Genomic DNA, 18819 nt, shown 5'->3' with positions numbered 1-18819 from the left:
TTTGTGGTGGGATTTTCTTAGAGACGCCACACTTTTTCAGCTGAGACAGACACGCACTCAGGCCAGCGAGTCTACTTTGTTGACTGCTTAAACAAAATTGTTTCATCCTATTTTTAAATCATTAAATGTGAAAGTGAGAAATGTTTTGCCTCCATCTAACACTATGAATTTTTACAAGCTCCTTTTCTTTGAAAAATGAAGCAAAAACTTGAAGAGCAAATATTTGCGTAAGAAGCAACACCATCTTTCATATTAAAATACATATAAATTAAAAATACAGGACTGTATCACTCTGTATTGACACTTCAGCTGTTTTGTAGCTTTTACTATGTATGAAAGCAAACTTATTAAGTTAATATTAAATGTGAAACATTTGGGTTGTGCAGTAATTTATTTGGAAAATTCTTTTCCTCAACTTTCTGCTGCTTAGAATTTATAACTTCAGTGGTGCCTTAACAGATACATTTACAGTTTAAACAAAAGGCTGGAAGACTATACAAGACAGGCCTGTTGACTTCACCTTGGATACCAACACGGAATCAGCTCACGTATCTTTTCTCATTCATGAGAAACAGTGTGGTTGAGGAAAAAACTTTTTAATTTCTCAAGAAAAAAGCGCACAACAGCTCACGTAATGAGAGTAACAGTAACCTTTCTTCTTAGCTGCGGCTACAGCAGTCTCATTACTGCTTTTAGGATGAGCCTAAAAATCTAGATTCAGGGATTTGCAGGTGATAGTCACGATGATCTGCAACCTGCCTAAGCAAGAACTATATTTAAGATTTCTGCACTTGGCGGCACTGCATTCTTCTTCACCATGTTCCTCCTTCTGGCAAGAAAAAAGGAACAGAAGTAATCGATAATCTGTTGATAACCCCACCTCCAATAGTGCAAGCTCCAAGCAGATTCACGATATTAATGTGGTTTCCAAGGTAACTCAGCACTTTAAGCTCCGACATCAAGGCTTCTCGTTCCGTTAAATGGGCGCTTGCTGCAAGGCAAAGCACAACGTTCAGTACGTAACACGTCAACCAGAAGAAAGTGAGAAAAAATTGTACAGTACATTAGAGCAACTTACGTTTTAACATCTTTACTGCTACTGTCATAGCAGCATCAGATTTAAACAGACCATAAGCAGTGGCTTCAACAACTTTTCCAAAAGCTCCAGCCCCAAGGGTTTTACCTAAGAAAGCAAAACAAGATACTCTGTAACGACTTGGAGCACTTATTCCTGAAGGGTTCAACATTTTATTTTATGATATCAAGGAAGCTATTGTAGATACGCCTGCTTGCTTTTTGTCCCAAGGTAAGTATGAGCAATTATCACTATTTGCATTATTGCACAACGCCTTTTTGACAAAACTCTGCTGTGTTTGACCAAAGTCTCATATGAGACCCGAAGGTTTCACCTTGCAGCTGAAATTAAATAAATCTAAACTAACCAAAACTCAACCGGTTTCTAGGAAATTCCCATTTGTGATCATAAGGAAGTTGCGTTGGGTCTATGTAAACATAGTTGTTTCCATTTATTTCTTCAACAACTTTCCACTGAACTTCGTATTTGGGTTTCTGGAAAAGAAAGAGAACGGCTTTAACTACCAAAGCCTCCGCAGGCAGCTCACACACTTTCCTAACTTGGGCAGAGGGGCTTCTGATTTTACCTGCAAATATATGTACACCAGGATCATGACTATGATGCACATCAGTCCTGCAGCGACTCCAAATGCAATTAGCAAAGGGGTGAAAAGGGTATGGGTACGGATTTGTTCTGGAAAGGAACAGAGAAAAATTCTGCTTGAACACTGAACAAGAAAAACTATATTAAAGAGTTGCAGGTGAAAAATCTTTTCTTGGTTCTTCCTTGTGAAACATGGTTTGGGGTTTTGACTTTCCCAGATGTGCTCCAGGTCCACCAGAATGACTTTCCTGAATAAGCTGTGGGGGACAGAGCTGGCACAGAAAGCATCCAGTTTGCTGCCTCGGGAGTGTCTGCTTCATCAGTTCAGGAGGGGTGACAGTCAAGTTAAGCTAAAGAAAGAAGTTTTTTTTCTGAAGTCCTAATTTCTTTTCTTTCCCCTCCCTCCAAGTATGATCTTTACAGCACAGTCTTTACAAGTAGAGGTTGTGCCGAGTAGCGAAGGAATACCATTCCAGCAAAACCCATCTGCCCCAAATCTGGCTTATTTGTTTATGTGTTATATCTAGGTGTAAAAGAAGAAAAAGAAGCAGCAGAACATTTGATTTTGCAAAGGAGAGCACAGATTTACAAACACGTTTCGAGTCATCTATGTTCTAGTGCTGTTTTTTCCCCCCACAAACCCACAGATACTGCTACAAAACTCATAAGCCCTTCTGCAGTTTGTTGTTGTTGCTTTTTTTTTTACAACAGCAGGGCCCTTAGCCTCCAGTCAAGTTCGGGACCGCGTTTTCCTGAGACATTGTAAAAACACTAAAAAAATGCAGTTTTTCCTGGAAAAATAAAATGATGGCCTAAATAGTTAAAACAGATGAAGACAGGAAAAGAAAAAAGGGAGGCAGAGAAGGAAAGCCAGTGTAATGCTGTAGGTGGTTTGCCCCTGTGCCGCGCAGGCAGAAGAAAACGAGCTACCTACTGCTCTACAGATCTGGCGCCGCAAAAAGGTGGTACCACAGTATTCATTGAAAAATTAAAGCAACGCTTTGACAGGCAGAACATGTAGCGTAATATGTTATATGCTCAGCCACAGTCCCATAAACTTTCTTATGGCAAAGGTAAACCACCTAAGATCCTCTTGCAGAAAGAGCTGAACGGCACCCGCGTTTTATGGTCTCGTTCACTCCAGCTGTTACCTTTAATAGCAAAGTTGAAGAAAGCAGAGCTCCTGTCCCCGTTGCTGGAGGCCTCGCAGCACACGGTGCCGGTGCTCCTGAACATGCTGGCGTTAATGGTGCTTTCAACCAGGATTCGTTCAAATGACGGCACCGATGAATTTGTGTAACTGATTTTGACATCCATGGGGGATATTGTCGGTGAATCAAAACACCTGGGAGAAACAACACTGACAGTTACCCGCCATGGATTGCTACCTGGAATGGATGACAGGTCCTGCTGTTGAGGCAGACAGTCACTGCCAGACCATCAGATAACTAAACGACACTGCTCTATAAAGGGGTTCAGCTGAAACTCTTATCCTCAAAACTTAGCCTACTCACGATGTCTCATTGTCTTGTATGTAGTGGGTGAAATCGATACATACACCAAGACTGACCCAACCGGGCACCATGAGGTCTTTGCGTTTGCTTTTGGCTAGAGATACCTACAGGTCTGTAAGTCCACTAGGGGTTTTGTACCATTCAATCTGCATCTCCAACCTCAGCTTCGAGCAGTTGTGGCGTTGTGGTCTATTACCTACTCTTGAAAACTTTCCCCAAGCATCATTTTATCACAGCGCCAAAAAAACCCATGATGTACATACACCACCATCAAGCTTATATGCAGCCAGAAAATAGCCAGTTCTCTTCTCTCAAGATGCTGCGTCTCCTTCATATGTCACATACTTGCTACATGAGCACACAGTTAAGATAAAAAAAGGCGCTATTTAAAAAAATTAGGGAAATAGCAATTATTTGGGGCATAAAACCAATTAGGCGAGTGAGAGACCTATGACTTTCTAGTACAAGATCTACAACCATGGCGGAAGTCAACCAAAACCTTAAAATATGCTTCACAAATGCTCACTTCACAGTGGAAACCCTACAATCTTCTTAGAAATGTGGTAACCAGACATCAGGTTTTATTCCTAACTTGTTTACTTGTCACATACTTCACGTGAATAGAAATCTAATTACTTTACGTCTTGAAAAATTATATCATTGCACAATAAACCAAAAGATAACAGCCGTATTCACAAGTGATTCTGTGATTGTCATTCTGTGAAATTGCATACAGAACGTGTGTCATTTGGGGCCAAACTGATACAAACCTTAGCTAGCTTGCAGCAGGGAGAAACTTTAGCTTTTACTTTTCTGCAGCAGAAAATGTTGGTTATTCGCCTTTCAAGGACGGAATGAAGGGGAATACTGAAACGTACCCCTGCCTTTGCCTCAAACCACTGCAAATAATGCAATGCCGAAAATGATGAAAACAGTGATGCAACATTGGAACATAACTGTTACCGAGTCATTTTATGTTCTTAATTTTAAATTATAAGTTGGGTGTGCTGCACTGAGAACAACCTTTGGAGATTCTAGTTTACTTAACTCACCTCTGCTCGGTTCCTGGGCAAAAATACCAGTATATGGTAGGGGCTGGGAATCCAGCTGCTACACACTGGAGAATACCATTGCTGAGCATATCCAGGGTGAGAATCTCTGGTTTTGCTGTAATAAACAAAACCAAGAATCACACATTAGGGGAACACAGAATTTGCATTGCTATTTGCTCTTCACCCCAGCAACTTGTGTGCATCATCGTCCGTGGAATTACTCAGGTGAAGAGAGCTTCGGATGTTCAAGGGTGTCCGGGTCTGAACTGGTGTCCTGCCAGCACTGCGAAAATACCAGTTCTACACTGAATGCTCGGGCTGGCTTTCAGAAAAATACCTTACTTCCACTGAGTATTTGGTTTGATGAAATATCCCAAACCAGCAAAGCCCGGAGCTTAAACAACCCAGAGAAGAAGTGTGCGCTTGGAACAACAGCGCAGTTCCCATTCCTGCACAGCATGACTTTACCCGCCTGTAAAAAGGACAGTTTCTTCACAGTTAGAAGCGCAATAAATCTGTCAAACCACATCTCTCTTACATCTACCCTCTGTATTAAATATTACCACCGCAGCCAGAAAAGGAACTACAGTGCAAGGCAACCAGAGCAGAGAGAGTCCCCGCAGAGGACACGCGTCCCTCTAAGATACCCCTACCAAAATTCCCTGCTGAAGAGATGCCTGTCTGAAACACTGCACGCAGAGGAAGCTAATATTTCGCTGAACGTATCAGCTTTCCAAACCATAAGTCATGATTGCTGTGGTAGTATAGAAAGCAATCTGGCCAGCCGATGCCTCCCACCACGTCCTGCACCCGAGCTGGTCCTGCGCTCAGTTCAGGAGCTGCTGTTTTGAGTATGGCGGGAAACCAGAGTGATCAGATGCACGTGACAGTCATTAGTCCAATGTCACAGGCTTCAGCCAAGGGCACCGCCAACGCAGTTCTGGCAAACCTTAGCAAGATGTTTTTCTTGGAGAAACTTGAATTAGAGGCCTTATTTCCCATAACTACCTTGGCTTCCTTGCAAAATCAGCCAAAAAAAAAGGATAATGGAAAAAACCCGGACTGTATTGCAATGATGTTGCTCACCTGACAGGTACAATTTAAGACTCCGTTATCGGTTAACACAGCTTTACAGCAATGTGAGATGAACTTCTAATACTCCAAAAAGTTGTGAAGCAGTATAGACTACACTGGGAAAATGCCAATTTATTTCAGACAAAATCCACGTACAAAGACTGCATGGTGTTAAGTTTTTAATGAATATTCTACTTGCTGATTAAATTAGAGGCAATAAAGCACACGTATATTCTCAATCACATAGCATCTCCTCATGACTCATGTTACAGGAACCAAATGTTCTTTCATTTCTAAATCCGCATGTTGTGTTTTATGCAAACCACCAAGGACCAAACATTGTTGCAAAATGTTGGGACGGATTTTCAGCATTACTCATTCGGTGGGGAACTTTTTGAGAGCGCACAGCATCTCCTCACTCACCCATCTCATTCCATCGCTGCCTCATGGAATACACGTAATCCACATTTCCTAAACCCCTACCGAAATGGTTGGATTGTGAAATTGTAATTAGCTAATCTACTACCCGTGTGCAAGCAATTTGTTTAGGTATATCCTATGTTCTAGGCAATGTTACAACGCAATGTAATTCAAGAAACGAGAGAAATGAAAAGTGAAATATAAGAGGAAAATGAACATTCAGCTCCGGAAAAAATATTACGCCAGATTTGGGCTGCATCTAACACTTTGAGTGAGGGAAATGAAAATGCCCACGTTAACCAGTCTTTTTTTCCCTGTGCAATAAAAGCACATCCCCATGGTCTCAGCCTGCAGCAGCGGAGGGTGACGAGAGGCCGCGCAGGGCTGAACGCCTCCGGCAGCCGGGCCAGAGTGGTCCAGCTCCGGTGCCACTGGGAGCTGAGCTGCAGCAGGAGGCTGAGAAGAGCCCACCTGAGAGCGGCTCTACCCCTGACGTCCCCTGGTGAAGCGCTTAGATGTGGCGATTAGCGTGATCAGCCTCCCCCCACCAGCACAGAGCGCTCCCAAGCCTCCCCGGCTCAGAGAAATTAAGGGATGCATTTCACTTGCGGCAGCCAAGCGCCCCCCCCCCCCCAAAAAAAAAAGCTCCGTACCCAAGGGGACGGATGCAGCGGCTGCCAGCGTCACCCCGGGCCATGTGTCTCAGCACCTGCACCCCTTTCTGGCAGCCGGGGCTTCTTCCTCACCCACCAGCATAGGTGCTCCAGGGGATGCTGGAGCAAAGATGGACTGGCTTTGGCAAACAGATGCCAAGCTGTCACTGAGCATCTTCTTTTTTAAAAGAGATTTTATTGTGCTAGATTTTATGACTTTCACTGCTTAATTACCCCTGGTATCAGACAGGCTCCTAATGACTAGACTTTGCTTACTGTTTCAGCTTTAACCCTTTAAATATTTAATGTTTCATTACATTATTTGGCATATATACATATTGCCTTCCATACTCAGTCATTAGATGTCTTAAACTTCTAATTTCACTAAGTTTATTAACTGCTTTTCAGCTTTTATTAATGTTGATTCTGAATGTAGCAAAGAGGATTTCTAAAAGGTCACTCCTATTTTAACTCAATGCTCTTGTGCATTTAATTGCTTTCTAATGCCGATTTCCTTTTCTTCATCATTAACAAAGTAAATGTCTAAAAAGTAACATTTAATAGGTATTGTCTGTCATTGCAGTCAAAGAGAGTGAGCTTTCCTCCTGGAGCCACATTTTCTGGATTGGAACAAATCTTTTTATAATATCACGGTGACTCTTCATTTGTTCACTGCATATTCCAACAACAAAGAAATCCCTGCACTTGGCTTCACATGTTCTATATTACCATGACCAGTTTTCTCCTTGCAGCGTAAGCCCCAACTGCACAGGTAATATTTTGTTGACTATAATTAAGCCCAGATATTATTTTGCACTAAACTCAGCTACTAGTTGGAAGATTCCTCCACTAATTGCTAGACACACCGTACCTTGACACTCTAGAGATTTCTACAATTTCTTAATTGTAACTCAGTTCAGCATGCTGCTTGTCAAGTTGTAATTTTCTTTTTGGCTCCTAATTTCAGAGCTCCTTCCTTACTTTATGTCACATTTACTATGACTGACTACATTATTTTTTTTTAAAGCAATTTAGTATTGTTTCAGATTAGCATATGCAATTGCTAAATGTGTTTAAATCCAAGGCAAGCATTTCTGCACAGAGTTTTTCATGTCTTTCAGCAAATGCTTCAGCATCAATTCTTGTTTATGTGAAGACACTCTCCTGATTATGAATCCTGTTTTACCTGTTTGATTACTTTCTGCTGATTACTCGCCCAAGCCAGAAGTGTAAACATCACGAGCTACATCCCAGGAATTTATGCGAAATCCCTGCTGACAACAATGCCAGGTCAGGACACACCATTAGATCAGGATCTCACCCACCCACCCACGACTCACAGTGTCAAATAATAAGGCACGTTGTCATGCAGTTTGTGTTTCACACCTAAATGATGACCATCTTACAAGCCACCGAAAACGTGAGGTTATTTTTCTTTAAAAACAACCCCCTAGAAGGATCAATCCTTTTCACCTCTTCCTTTCAAAATGAAAAAATATTTGCAGGAGCTTAGTCAAAATGCCAAAAGAAACTCTTTTTGAGTCAAGTGTGTCAAATCCATCTGCCTCAGCAATGTCTGCAGTCCACCCAGGGCCACAATGCGTGATAACCTGGGCTCTACTGAGACGCCTTAAATGTCCCCATTGCATCCCAAGGCTGATCTTACTACTTACAAGACCAGAAGTTGAATCAAGAGGGGAGAAGACTTGAATGCTGTTGGTGGCACAGACAAGCCATTCAGAAGAACTAAGCCATCCACGCTGCCTCCTGCCTCGGCCATACTGCTCCTGGTCTGGTTTCCTAACCACGACCCCAGGGGTTCGCAGCTTTTATCAAGCAGTAGATCCCTCAGAAGCGGCAACGTGGAGCTCTGCACTGAGAACTGACACCTTACGACACAAAAATGTGGTGTTTTTTTTTAAGTTATCGTGCCCGGATTGCTCCCAGCAGAGGCTGGGAGAGCTGGGAGGCCCAGGAACAGCCCCTTGCTTCAAGCACACGTACGGTGCTGCAAGTCGGAAAACACCATTCAGCCTCGTCTGAACTGACAGCTCCGCGGGCAACCTGCAATTTCTCCCATTCCTTCCCAGTAATTAAACTTCTGGCTCAACAATTTGCTCCGCTAATATGTAAAATAGTAGAATTATCCCTCGTGACTGTAACCCACACTTATCCACGGTGGCAAGTGACATCTGAGGTCACCAGTGCCCTCATCTCTTGAAATCACAGCTAGGAAATGGAAAAGGCACAAGAATACAAATGACAACATTCACAGATGAAGAAAGAAATGCCACGTTCTGAAAGGAGCCCAAGTGACATTTCTAGAACCAAACTATGGCATCGCTAATAGTGATGCTACAAATGTTGACCTTCAGTGATAAATGAGAAGAATTCAGAAGTTAATATCTAGGATTTTGTGCATTTGTGGAAGTCTCAACAGTCCTCTGCATTAGCCTATGCCCAGAGAAGGACACACTGCTGCTGAAGCACAGCAGCAACACAGATTTGCACTTGCAGCACATTCACTCACTTTCTATACAGTTCCTCCTGCTGGGCTTGAAGGCATCATTGTCTACTTCACGTTAGTTTCTCCATTCTGCCTGCAGTCCCTTCCTGGTTTAATTTTCCTTAAGCTTGGCCTTTAGCATCTGCCAATATTTGTCTGCTGACATCTCTAACAGGATGGCTCTGCTAAGAAGGACAGGGTTTCCTGAAGGTTTCACTGAACTAATTTTGAAGTTTAGCTTTTGCCTTGAAGAACGCTATTTGGAACCGAGACCAATGCTCTTTTTTAACAACCGTGTCCCAGAAATGACAGCACGCGCGTTTGTAAAGCTATGCAGATTTCTCTAAAACAATGGTGATCTATATTATGATACAGAAGTTTTCATATGCCAAAGGGCACAAGCGAATAATTCTCCTGACAAGCTTTGAAACTCTGCATCCAACTCAAATAAATGAACGACAATTAATAGCTTAACTTAGCTGCCAAAAAAGCAAATGATAATCCCTGTATATCCTGCTCCGCCTTAAATTATCAAAGGTTTATGGTACATGCTTATTTTTGTGATCATGTTTCCAGGTGTTACATTTTTTTCCCTGCATAAACTAGCTGCTCTCTGGTAACCTCTGGAATACGTTTGCTAGAATGTAAGGTCACGCTGGATAGTAGGTGGATTTGTGTAAGTACTCTGCACTTTTATATCTTGACATTTGAATAGTTTTCCAGCATGTGCTTCACTTCAGGAAGCCTCTCATATGCCGAACCACACTGTGACATCTTGTGCATACATTATGTTGTATAAAATACAATGAGTGTGATAATGAAATATTTCAGACTGTTCACTTTACTTACTTTTCACATAGACATTAAATGTTACAGAGGAGCTGGCATCAGAATTGGACACAAAAAATGTGTAAATGCCTCCTTCTGTTCCTTTTAATCGGGTAAGGTGAAGTTCACTTGTATAACTGCAAAGAAAAAAATTAAGCATTACTGATGCTCGCAAGTTGCGGTGAACAGGCAATCGCTGTACGAAAGCTAAGGAGTGAGTTATTTGCGCAGCATCTTCTTCTGCAGACAGTGTCCGTGCCGACACTCTTATCTTGCATTACGACTGCCTCTGCACTACAGCATCCAGAAGTTTTGCCACTTCTAACATCTGGGTGCGTGCCCGCACCGCAGCCCAGCACCAGGCTCGCACCCGGGCGTGCACCACCGCCTGCTCCTTTTCTCGATGAGGGGGGAAGCCAGGTACACGACCCAGGCCACGCATGTTAGGTGCTACACTGGATTTTTGGAGGACCAGGGCTCAGGAGAGAACAGTGCACAGCAGAAATAAAAGCGTAAGCTTCTGTCCAGGACACTGGGCTCTGCTGTGCTGGTGGTGGAGGGTGCCTCTGCACACAAATAGCTTTACATTTTGATTTTTGCTTATTGGGCAGGACTTGCATCTTGTAGGTGAGTAGTGAGTTTGTGGCCCACTGGTGCTCAGGCAGTGTGACTAGCTCAATGCTATGCCAAATCTAGGTCAGCAGACTTTGCACCAGTTACTGCGGTAAGCCATGTGGACTATGAGAACTTTTATAATCACAATTTTCCCACCATCTCACCACTTTCATCCTTCCAGAGCAGACTCTAGTTTGCTGTTCCAAAGTAAAATCGATAGCACTTACAATCGTTCATATTACCTGTTATTGCCCACAGCCTTGAACTTGACGTAATGGTCTGATGAATTCTGTAATGTTTCGTTCATGTACATCCAGACTTCTTCCCTCGGTTTCGGATAAGCCTCATATTCAACTGTTAAATTTCCATTTTGCCCTGCATTTATATCTATTGTGGTATTCATTGTTGCAAACAAACGGACAAATCCTTTAGCTGATGGCCATAAGAGAAGAAGAAAAACAATTTCAGGGCCATTTAGAAGACTGTCAGTGCTCTAACCACACTTAGACTACTTCAAGATCCAGTGATCAAACATCCAACTGTGAAACAGGAAACCTTATCTACAAAGCAGAACTTGAACCCTCACCTGCCAAAACCAAGGCCACTGGCTATATATAGGAATGAGGCACAGGACTTAAAGCAGCCTTGAGTGCCTTAGCAGAAATAATTCCATCTTCTGGTGATGAATAACCTCTATTTGCTTTTGGAAAAATGCAAGCACGTGTTTGCTTCTACTCAAGTATTTACATTTTTCCAAAAAATCCACAAAATGTATGGTACAAAAGAAATACTAAGAAAAAAAGCAAGATAAATTGATCATTTATGACAGTATACTAGAATATTTAAGGTTTCTTTGTCAAGTGTAATTAAGAACGACACTACAAATGAAGCTATTAAAAACTGTAATTAGAGCAAAATGTGCTAAGTCCACAGGCCTGGATACCAATTGTCTTAAACTAAGGCATTTCTGTTCATCTACTGCTGGGTCTTAATCTTTTATTTGGCAGATACCATTTATCACTGTGCAGTTCCGTTCCAAAATACCATGTGGAGCAGCATCCTTACTGCAATGGGTTTAATTTCATTAATAAACTCATCAGCTTCAGGATTATTCACTTTGAAAAGACAAATTTTTCAGTCCTATTACAAAAACTCATATGGGAATTATCAGTTTGACAGGCAGACTGCAATTACAATGAAACACATTTACTGAGAGAGCTTGAATTTAGACCAAAAGTCAATCTCAGATCCCTGCTTCTTCCCACTTTCTAGTAATCAAACTGCTGTGGCCAGCTGGGCACCTGAGCTCGGGAAAACTGAAGCCAGCGGGGCTTGCTGAAAGCATATGGAGCTGCCAGAGCACTTGACAGCTGCTTCAGAGAAGAAAGGATGAAGTAAACTCACAGCAGGCAGGTACGCTCTAAAATGCTCTTCATCATCAGAAATGAGACAAAGGTTTGAAATCTGGAAACTGAAGATTTTTAGTTCCTTCGCAGAGCTTTTTTTCTATTCTCTGTATAAACACAGGATCCCCTACGCACCCTGAATTCAAAATCGGACCCAAGAGCCTGCAACTAAAATTTTATGATTGTGCTATCAGTCCCCAAAACAGTTCTAGAAACTGTTTATCATTAGATAAATTGACTGTTAAAAAAAAGTAATTAGGAAATTTACCAAAAATACTCATTATTTCTTGTAAACCTTTTGGCTAATGTTAAAACCACAGCTATTTAGAAACTGATACAACCCCAAGATCCCTCCAGTACACGCCATATACCACTTCCCAGGACTCTGAAAGCTGGCACAGTTCAGATAACTACAATCAGTTTGAAAATGAATAGTGAAAGGCATCCAGGAGATAGAGGGTTGGGGTGTTTTTTTATTTTAAGTCGAATTTGAGAGGCTGGGAAAAGTATCTTGAAAAGAAAAGGTTCCAGCTTTTCTGTGGTATTTTTTATTAAATACAAATTTTGCACTTTACTAAATACAAACTTCTTACTTTATTTTCTACTTTTTCTAATGCCATGCTTTATTTTAGTCCCCAGACCTTCCAGAGTCAATCCTTTTTAAAGCCATATTTGCATACATAGTAGTCCTAAGAATTTCTTTAGTTAAGAACTTCCCTCCTCTTACAATAAAAGCTTTCATATTGTTCCCCTTGGGTAAAAGATTTTCTTTCCTACTTCACACTGTTTCACTCTTTTACATATGAATTTAGTCTCTCCGGTAAAAGAAGGAGGAAAACATCCCCATCGTTATGAGCCCTACCCCCTCCAACGGTGGAGCAAGGTCAAGGGCACTCAAACCTCTCCCACTCTGCTGAAGATCTGACCCATACAGATCACACACTTCTGCTTTCTTTAAGTTACGGGGAAAGCAAAACACGCAATGTTGGAGGAGTAGCTGTGCAACAGAAAAAACAGATTTGAAAAGGAAAAAGGATCCAAGGCTACACTTCCCGCAGTTACTACACCCTTGAACGGTGAGGAACTGAAAAGGTTGTAGCCAACTACACAGACGTCTTCAGAATGAACTTATTAACTATACCAACATGTCCTTAATTTATCAAATTAGCAGGTTTCAGCAGCTTTAAAATTCAAAAGGCACTGTGTGTCACCCAAGTTAATACATAGCAGATTCTAAATGAGTCTGTTATTAAACAAGAGGAGGGAGGGAGTTCGCTGACTGTTAAGGGACATGATCCAAAACCTGTGGAAGTGATGGATAGCGGATTTATCACGGGGGCAAACTCCGGAACAATTTCATGCTGTCTATGCACACTGCAATGTTCTTTACGGCATTATTTTACACAGACGTACATATAAAGCTTCTACGTAAAAAACATTGACATGCCAATGTCAGCGAAATTTCCCGTGCTTGAAAGGCACGTATTAAAGCTACGCTTTGTGCTTGTGCTGCCAAATTACTTAAGTGTAAGGATAGTACCAGGCCAAGGTAAATTACTTGCTTCATTAAGGCTGGATTAAATTTAAAATTAAACCAGGAAGGATGAGACAAACCAGAGAGATGGAAACACCGTTGGATGGTTGTTCTAACATCACATCCCAATAACATGCAAAGGCTTATAGAAATTAAAGTAGTCATACACACCACAACACTTCCTCAGCCATCCCATATGGTACCAGTCAGCAACAACCTTTTAATAAAGCAATTTACTCACTGAGGTTTGGGGGAAAGGAGAGACATGGAAGGGAAGGCTCCCCAGTGTTCTCACTTTCCACCTCCCGCTTTTGGAAATGTTAAGGTTTCTACAAGAACTATTTACCTAGTGCTTTCAAGGTTACTGTGGCATTGGTTTTTCCGAAAGGGTTTTCTGCTTGGCATGTGAATTCTCCAGAATCATTAACTCCCACTGAACGGATGTTCAATGTTAATTTCCTTTCGTATCCATAATCACCCAAATTTCTGCTTTTGCTTGTAACAATCTGTCGGTAAAAAACAATTAACATCTAAAACACTGTGTATGCAGCATCTTTCCTAGATAAATTAAAAATAGAAGTAATTATAACTTTGCTATATTAATATTCATAACTTTAAACCGGAATAATAAGCCAGCACGACAAACCTGTCACTAGAATCTCTCCATGCAAAACAAGTGTGTGATCAGCTGTCTTTGGGAGATAATGTCCTCTCTAGAGTCCTATCCCCTCCCCTTATTCCTTATTATTTTCCTCCTCAAGCTCCACTGTAAGGCAAGAATACGTGTGTGTGTGTGTGTGTGTGTGTGTGTGTGTGTTCACCTGCTCCGAGAGCCAAATGGGAGATACCAGCCCAAGCCACAAAGCTGAAGCTCTAATTTCTTCCAAAATTTCAATCATATGGAGAAAGGGGTGTTGTGCCCATCAGACCCAGTTCGCTCTGACTAAATTTCTAATGCTGACGAAGGTGAGGAACCGACAGAAGGCTTTATTTGCACTAACAACGCTTCTAGCTGTAGGGCTTGATGCAAAATGAACACTGGTCTTGACTCTCCTAATGCTCAGAAGCTGCAGCTATTGTAAAAAGTCACTGCAACTCTGAAGTGTGGTTTACAACTCAAGTGGTGCCTAAAAATCACTGAACTCTCTAATGGTTGCAGTGCTTCCCAGCGAACGACAAGAGAGAATTTAAGGTGCTGAAGCTTCATTTTAAACCGGGTCGCTCTACGCCCCGAGGCCATGGCATCTCTTCATTGCAGACATACTGCAGAGAGACCTGGTCATGGCACGCTTTAGGCGGCATCCTTGCTCTGGAACCCACACTCTGCTGCTCAATCCATAGCAATCCAGACTTATTAATCTTACAGGCAACTGGAAACCTCATTTTCAATCAAAGAATGGTCAGGGTTGGAAGGGACCTCTGGAGATCATCTAGTCCAACCCCCCTGCCAGAGCAGGTTCACCTACAGCAATCCAAAGCATTGAGTATATCATGACTCTATGCCTATGTATGCGTTCTGGAACCAAATCAAAAATAAATGCTTTGAGGTGTTGACTTTAGTTTCTGTAAGAATGCTTAGTGTAGCTGGAAATAGTGACAAATTTACACTGATTAATCCAAACGCAGACCTGGACTTGTTCTAATTTTCTAGTAGAATGTTTTCAGTTCTTGGAGGTGCAAAGAGGTTCTAGATGCATTTTGGCTCCTCCTGAACTATAATAATGACAAATAGCAGTTTGGTTTGTATGGATGTGCTTGCTTATAACGAGTCTCCTAATTTTCAAAAGTGGTGATAACTTCAGTCACATAGTGTTTTGTTTTGTTTTTTTTTTTCCTTGGACCTATTCAGGACAAAATGCAATTCTGCCTCTATATAAACATGAATTTTATGTATTCCGTTTCAGTACAAAATTTAATTTAATAGTCAATATTTAAAAGATAGCATCCCATGCTATTTACCAAAAAGGACAGAAAGGTCAAACTTATTTGGTCAAAAATATTTTCCTCATGGCTTTTACTTATAAAATGGAAAGTGATAATGCACAAAAACATAAGGGAAGACCCTGATTTCATCACCCTGAAACAAAGAAAAGGGGGGGAACGATAGAAGAAATTAAGTTCTCAGATGAAAGACTTGTAGTTGACCTTGGCACAGGACCAAAAGCCCCATCTGCATGTCCCATGCCGCCTTCATGTCATTTAGACCTCCTCAACCCTTGGAGCTGCGAGGTGGGATTTCTGGAGCAGCGAGCACTTAGTGGGAGCCGCTCTGCCAGAGCCGGCGGATTAGCTAAGTGTGGCATACCCAGCCCCAGGGAACGGCCTCCCGTTCGCTATTCTGCCCGAGGAGATGTGATTTATCCAAACACCGCAGCATCACAGAAGCCTCTTTTCCATAAACACGCAGACTGCAAATTACGTATTCTGGTCACTACGATTAGCAGTAAAAGACCAGCCAATTAGCATGGGAGCGTATACAGCAGGAGTTAATAACAGGTCGTCACAAGGGCTTTTAATTCATTTAAGTTTCAGGGTACACCAAGAAGCATCCTTAAAAACAACTCAGTGCCTGCTGCTCATTTCAAAGGCAGAGCTGGCCGCACGCTGGCTGACCAGGGGAGGGGATGTCTCTGCCCCTTGTCTGCAGAATAGCTGCGCTGCCGGTAACGAACTCTCCTGGAGCACTTAGCCAATAATTTAATTTGGTGATGCCAGGCAGTAACTTCATCTATCACTACAGACAGAAGCCAGTTGACTATTTCATTTTTCAGAACTTTCCCAGTTAGTGAGGCACACCATGTAATTTAAATGAATTAATCATTCCTGCGAATGCTTACTACTATTCCTGTCACATACAATCCCATGCTAATTAGCAGGTATTTTACTGTTAATGATAACGACTAGAATATGTAATTTGCAGTCCATGTGTTGATATTTGCAGCTCCCATTGATTGCAATGTGATGTGTAGGCACTCCGTGCTTCCGTATTTAGGCAGCCCAACAGAGGTCACCTAAACTTCACATTGATGAGCCTAACTTTAATTTCGGTTTGGGAAAAGAAGCCCGTGCGGATGCTTTTCCTCCCAGCCATCGGCATGGGCACAGGACAGTTCTTGCTGGCCCCTCACCAGTCTGTGGGATGCGGAACCTTTGGAAAAACAGCAAATCCAAACCGATCCAGCATCAGATATCCAAGACAAGGATGAGAATATCTACAGAGAGTTTGTGTACTACACATATATGATACAATTAAAGGAACTCACCCCACTTTTGTGATAAATCCAACGAGCTTTCACGCTGCTATCCACATCTGTGATTATGCACGTAACTTCAAACTCTTCCCCTTCTTTGAGAAGCTCATAGCTTTTGGATAAGGTGATGACAGGAAGAGTTTTATGAACTGGAAAACAATTTAAAAGTGCATTACTTTTCATTAGCTTCAGAGCTTCCAAGGGGGGATAAAAATCAACAGTCATTAACTTTCCAATAAAATTTCAAGCCTCCGAGAGGTATTCAAATTTCTTTAACATATTACACAGTCGTTCCTTTACAACAAGCACATTTCTGCTTCAATCTCCCTTCAAATTACACTTAAAGTTAGATAATACTTGTTAGAGCGTAGCAACTTGCATGAAGAAACTTGAGCGATGTTGAACCGTCAATGAGACGATTCATTCCATGATGATTCCATGATTCCATTAAAACGTTGCACTCTGGAACCAAAAACACTGTGATGATCGGCCACTGAACAACCGCAGCCTAGCATTAACTGCAACTTTTAATTACAAATTACGACAGCTGACATGAGGTACTGTCTGACAGGTCTCCGAAAAGCCCCTGATGGACAACCTAGGAAGTAAAGGTACAGCTCAAGGACTTCAGCACACCCGCTCCCGAAAGCACCACAACCTCTGCTCACAGTGAAGGTTCACAGAGGTGGCTGGAGCCAAGACCAGGAACAAGTTTGTCACCCAAGAGGTAGGTGGTTACTAGCAGCCGTGGGCTAGCTGTACCCCTCTTCTGCTTCGGGGTATCTCTTTTCAACAGTCAAGTACATTTGAGAATTATGTGTCTCTTATCTCTGCAAAGCTCTTCAGCTCTTCCTCTGTTCCCTCTACTGTTTGCTTTTCTGTTTTCTTCATCCTTTCTTCAAATTTTCCTCATTCACGAGACTCCACTGAACTTCCCACTAGGGCATTTATGCAGGAAGACTCACTTTCAATCCGTGAATGAAACACATATCAGATAAGACCTTCCAGACTCTCTTCCTGCCTCTGACACAGGCTTTGTAGTTGTCTTAGGTAAATTATACGAAACTTAGGAAAACTCCACGCTTTTCAGCCATTCATACTTTAACAATAATGTTTTCCTCATGTTCTACAGAAGAGAACAAAGGACCATGTTTGCTCTCTTCAGATATAAAGGCTCACATAAAAATCCCCCCCGGCGTTCAGCGGTACCCAAGAGACAGGAGGAAGCCGGTGCAGAAGTCGTGCTGTGTTCTCACCCGCCAGCAACGTCTACAGACAACCAAAAAAAAAAAAAAAGCCGTAAGGCCATAAAGCTCCTCATTGTTTGGAGAAGGGCTGGACATAAACACTCCTTGCGCTATCGTAGCAGAGCTGGTGCACATCTGAGTACGCCTGCACAGCTCCCCGTTTCATGGATGCCTCTTCTGTCTTTCTGCACCAGAAGCTCAAGCCTGGGGGTCTGCGCCACGGTTATGATTACAAAAACAATGCTCACCAAAGGGTGTCCAACACGCTTAAGCCTTCAGCCAAGGAGAAAGGGGGAGTTTTACCTGGTAAGCTCGACCAGGATTGAACGCTACAGCACAGTAATCACAACAGAGGGTGACAATGCTGCTTTGCTGCTGATGGCCTCCAGCAGATGCTTCCACTTACTGCACACTTTTCCACAGATGGAGACGTGGGCAGAGCGCCCAGGTCTCTCTGGCCACCTACGGCTGCCCACCATCAGCGGGCCACTGGAGATGGACGCCAGGTTAGGACCCTCCCATCTGAAATTATCGCTCTATCAAGCAATTACAGACTCTTATCCTGTAAAAAAAAAACCCAAAATAGTCCAACACCACAACCTGCATTCTCCTATGTCACAGGTATTTCAGTTATGTCAATCAACTGCTTGCTTTCTTTGGCCATCACTGAAAAAACAGTTGAAAAAAACCCTTGTTACAGAACAAACACCAGAGACAGCAAGAATGGACTTGATTTTTGTCATCACAGGAGAATGCCAGAGATGCCTGTACCGATTAAACTTTTGCACTCATCTCATTAATTGAAATTTATTTTTCACTAAAATTCACTATATCAGAGTTTCCAAATCACCAGGAAAAAGACTTCTTCAATTTGCCACAGCAAACTGCAGACTTGAGTCATCCCCCACTGCCCACCCCCTGTCCCACCACCGAGGAGCACGGCACCGGGCAGGTCACACCACAGAAGCTGCCGGTGCACAACCCAGGGGTGCGCAGGGACAGGGGGGGCTCCATCCATCGATCCCTCCCTGCCCACGCAGA

General features: G+C 42.4%; 1 protein-coding gene across 1 annotated transcript in view; it reads right to left on the bottom strand.

Moving 5' to 3' along the window:
• KIT (v-kit Hardy-Zuckerman 4 feline sarcoma viral oncogene homolog) overlaps positions 1 to 18819 on the bottom strand; it is a 46218-nt gene that overhangs the window by 12248 nt on the left and 15151 nt on the right. The window contains exons 4-13 of the mRNA XM_009885030.1: positions 16544 to 16680; positions 13627 to 13786; positions 10583 to 10772; positions 9747 to 9862; positions 4245 to 4359; positions 2830 to 3023; positions 1662 to 1768; positions 1443 to 1569; positions 1079 to 1183; positions 881 to 991 (exon numbers count right to left, since the gene is read on the bottom strand). Coding sequence (XP_009883332.1) covers positions 881 to 991; positions 1079 to 1183; positions 1443 to 1569; positions 1662 to 1768; positions 2830 to 3023; positions 4245 to 4359; positions 9747 to 9862; positions 10583 to 10772; positions 13627 to 13786; positions 16544 to 16680 — 1362 coding nt within the window. The remainder of the gene's footprint in view (positions 1 to 880; positions 992 to 1078; positions 1184 to 1442; positions 1570 to 1661; positions 1769 to 2829; positions 3024 to 4244; positions 4360 to 9746; positions 9863 to 10582; positions 10773 to 13626; positions 13787 to 16543; positions 16681 to 18819) is intronic.

The sequence above is a fragment of the Charadrius vociferus genome, unplaced genomic scaffold (genome assembly GCF_000708025.1).
Source record: "Charadrius vociferus isolate BGI_N301 unplaced genomic scaffold, ASM70802v2 scaffold134, whole genome shotgun sequence".
Classification (NCBI taxonomy): Eukaryota; Metazoa; Chordata; class Aves; order Charadriiformes; family Charadriidae; genus Charadrius; species Charadrius vociferus.
Note: the sequence above shows the minus strand (reverse complement) of the source record. Positions and strands in the feature narration are given on the sequence as shown.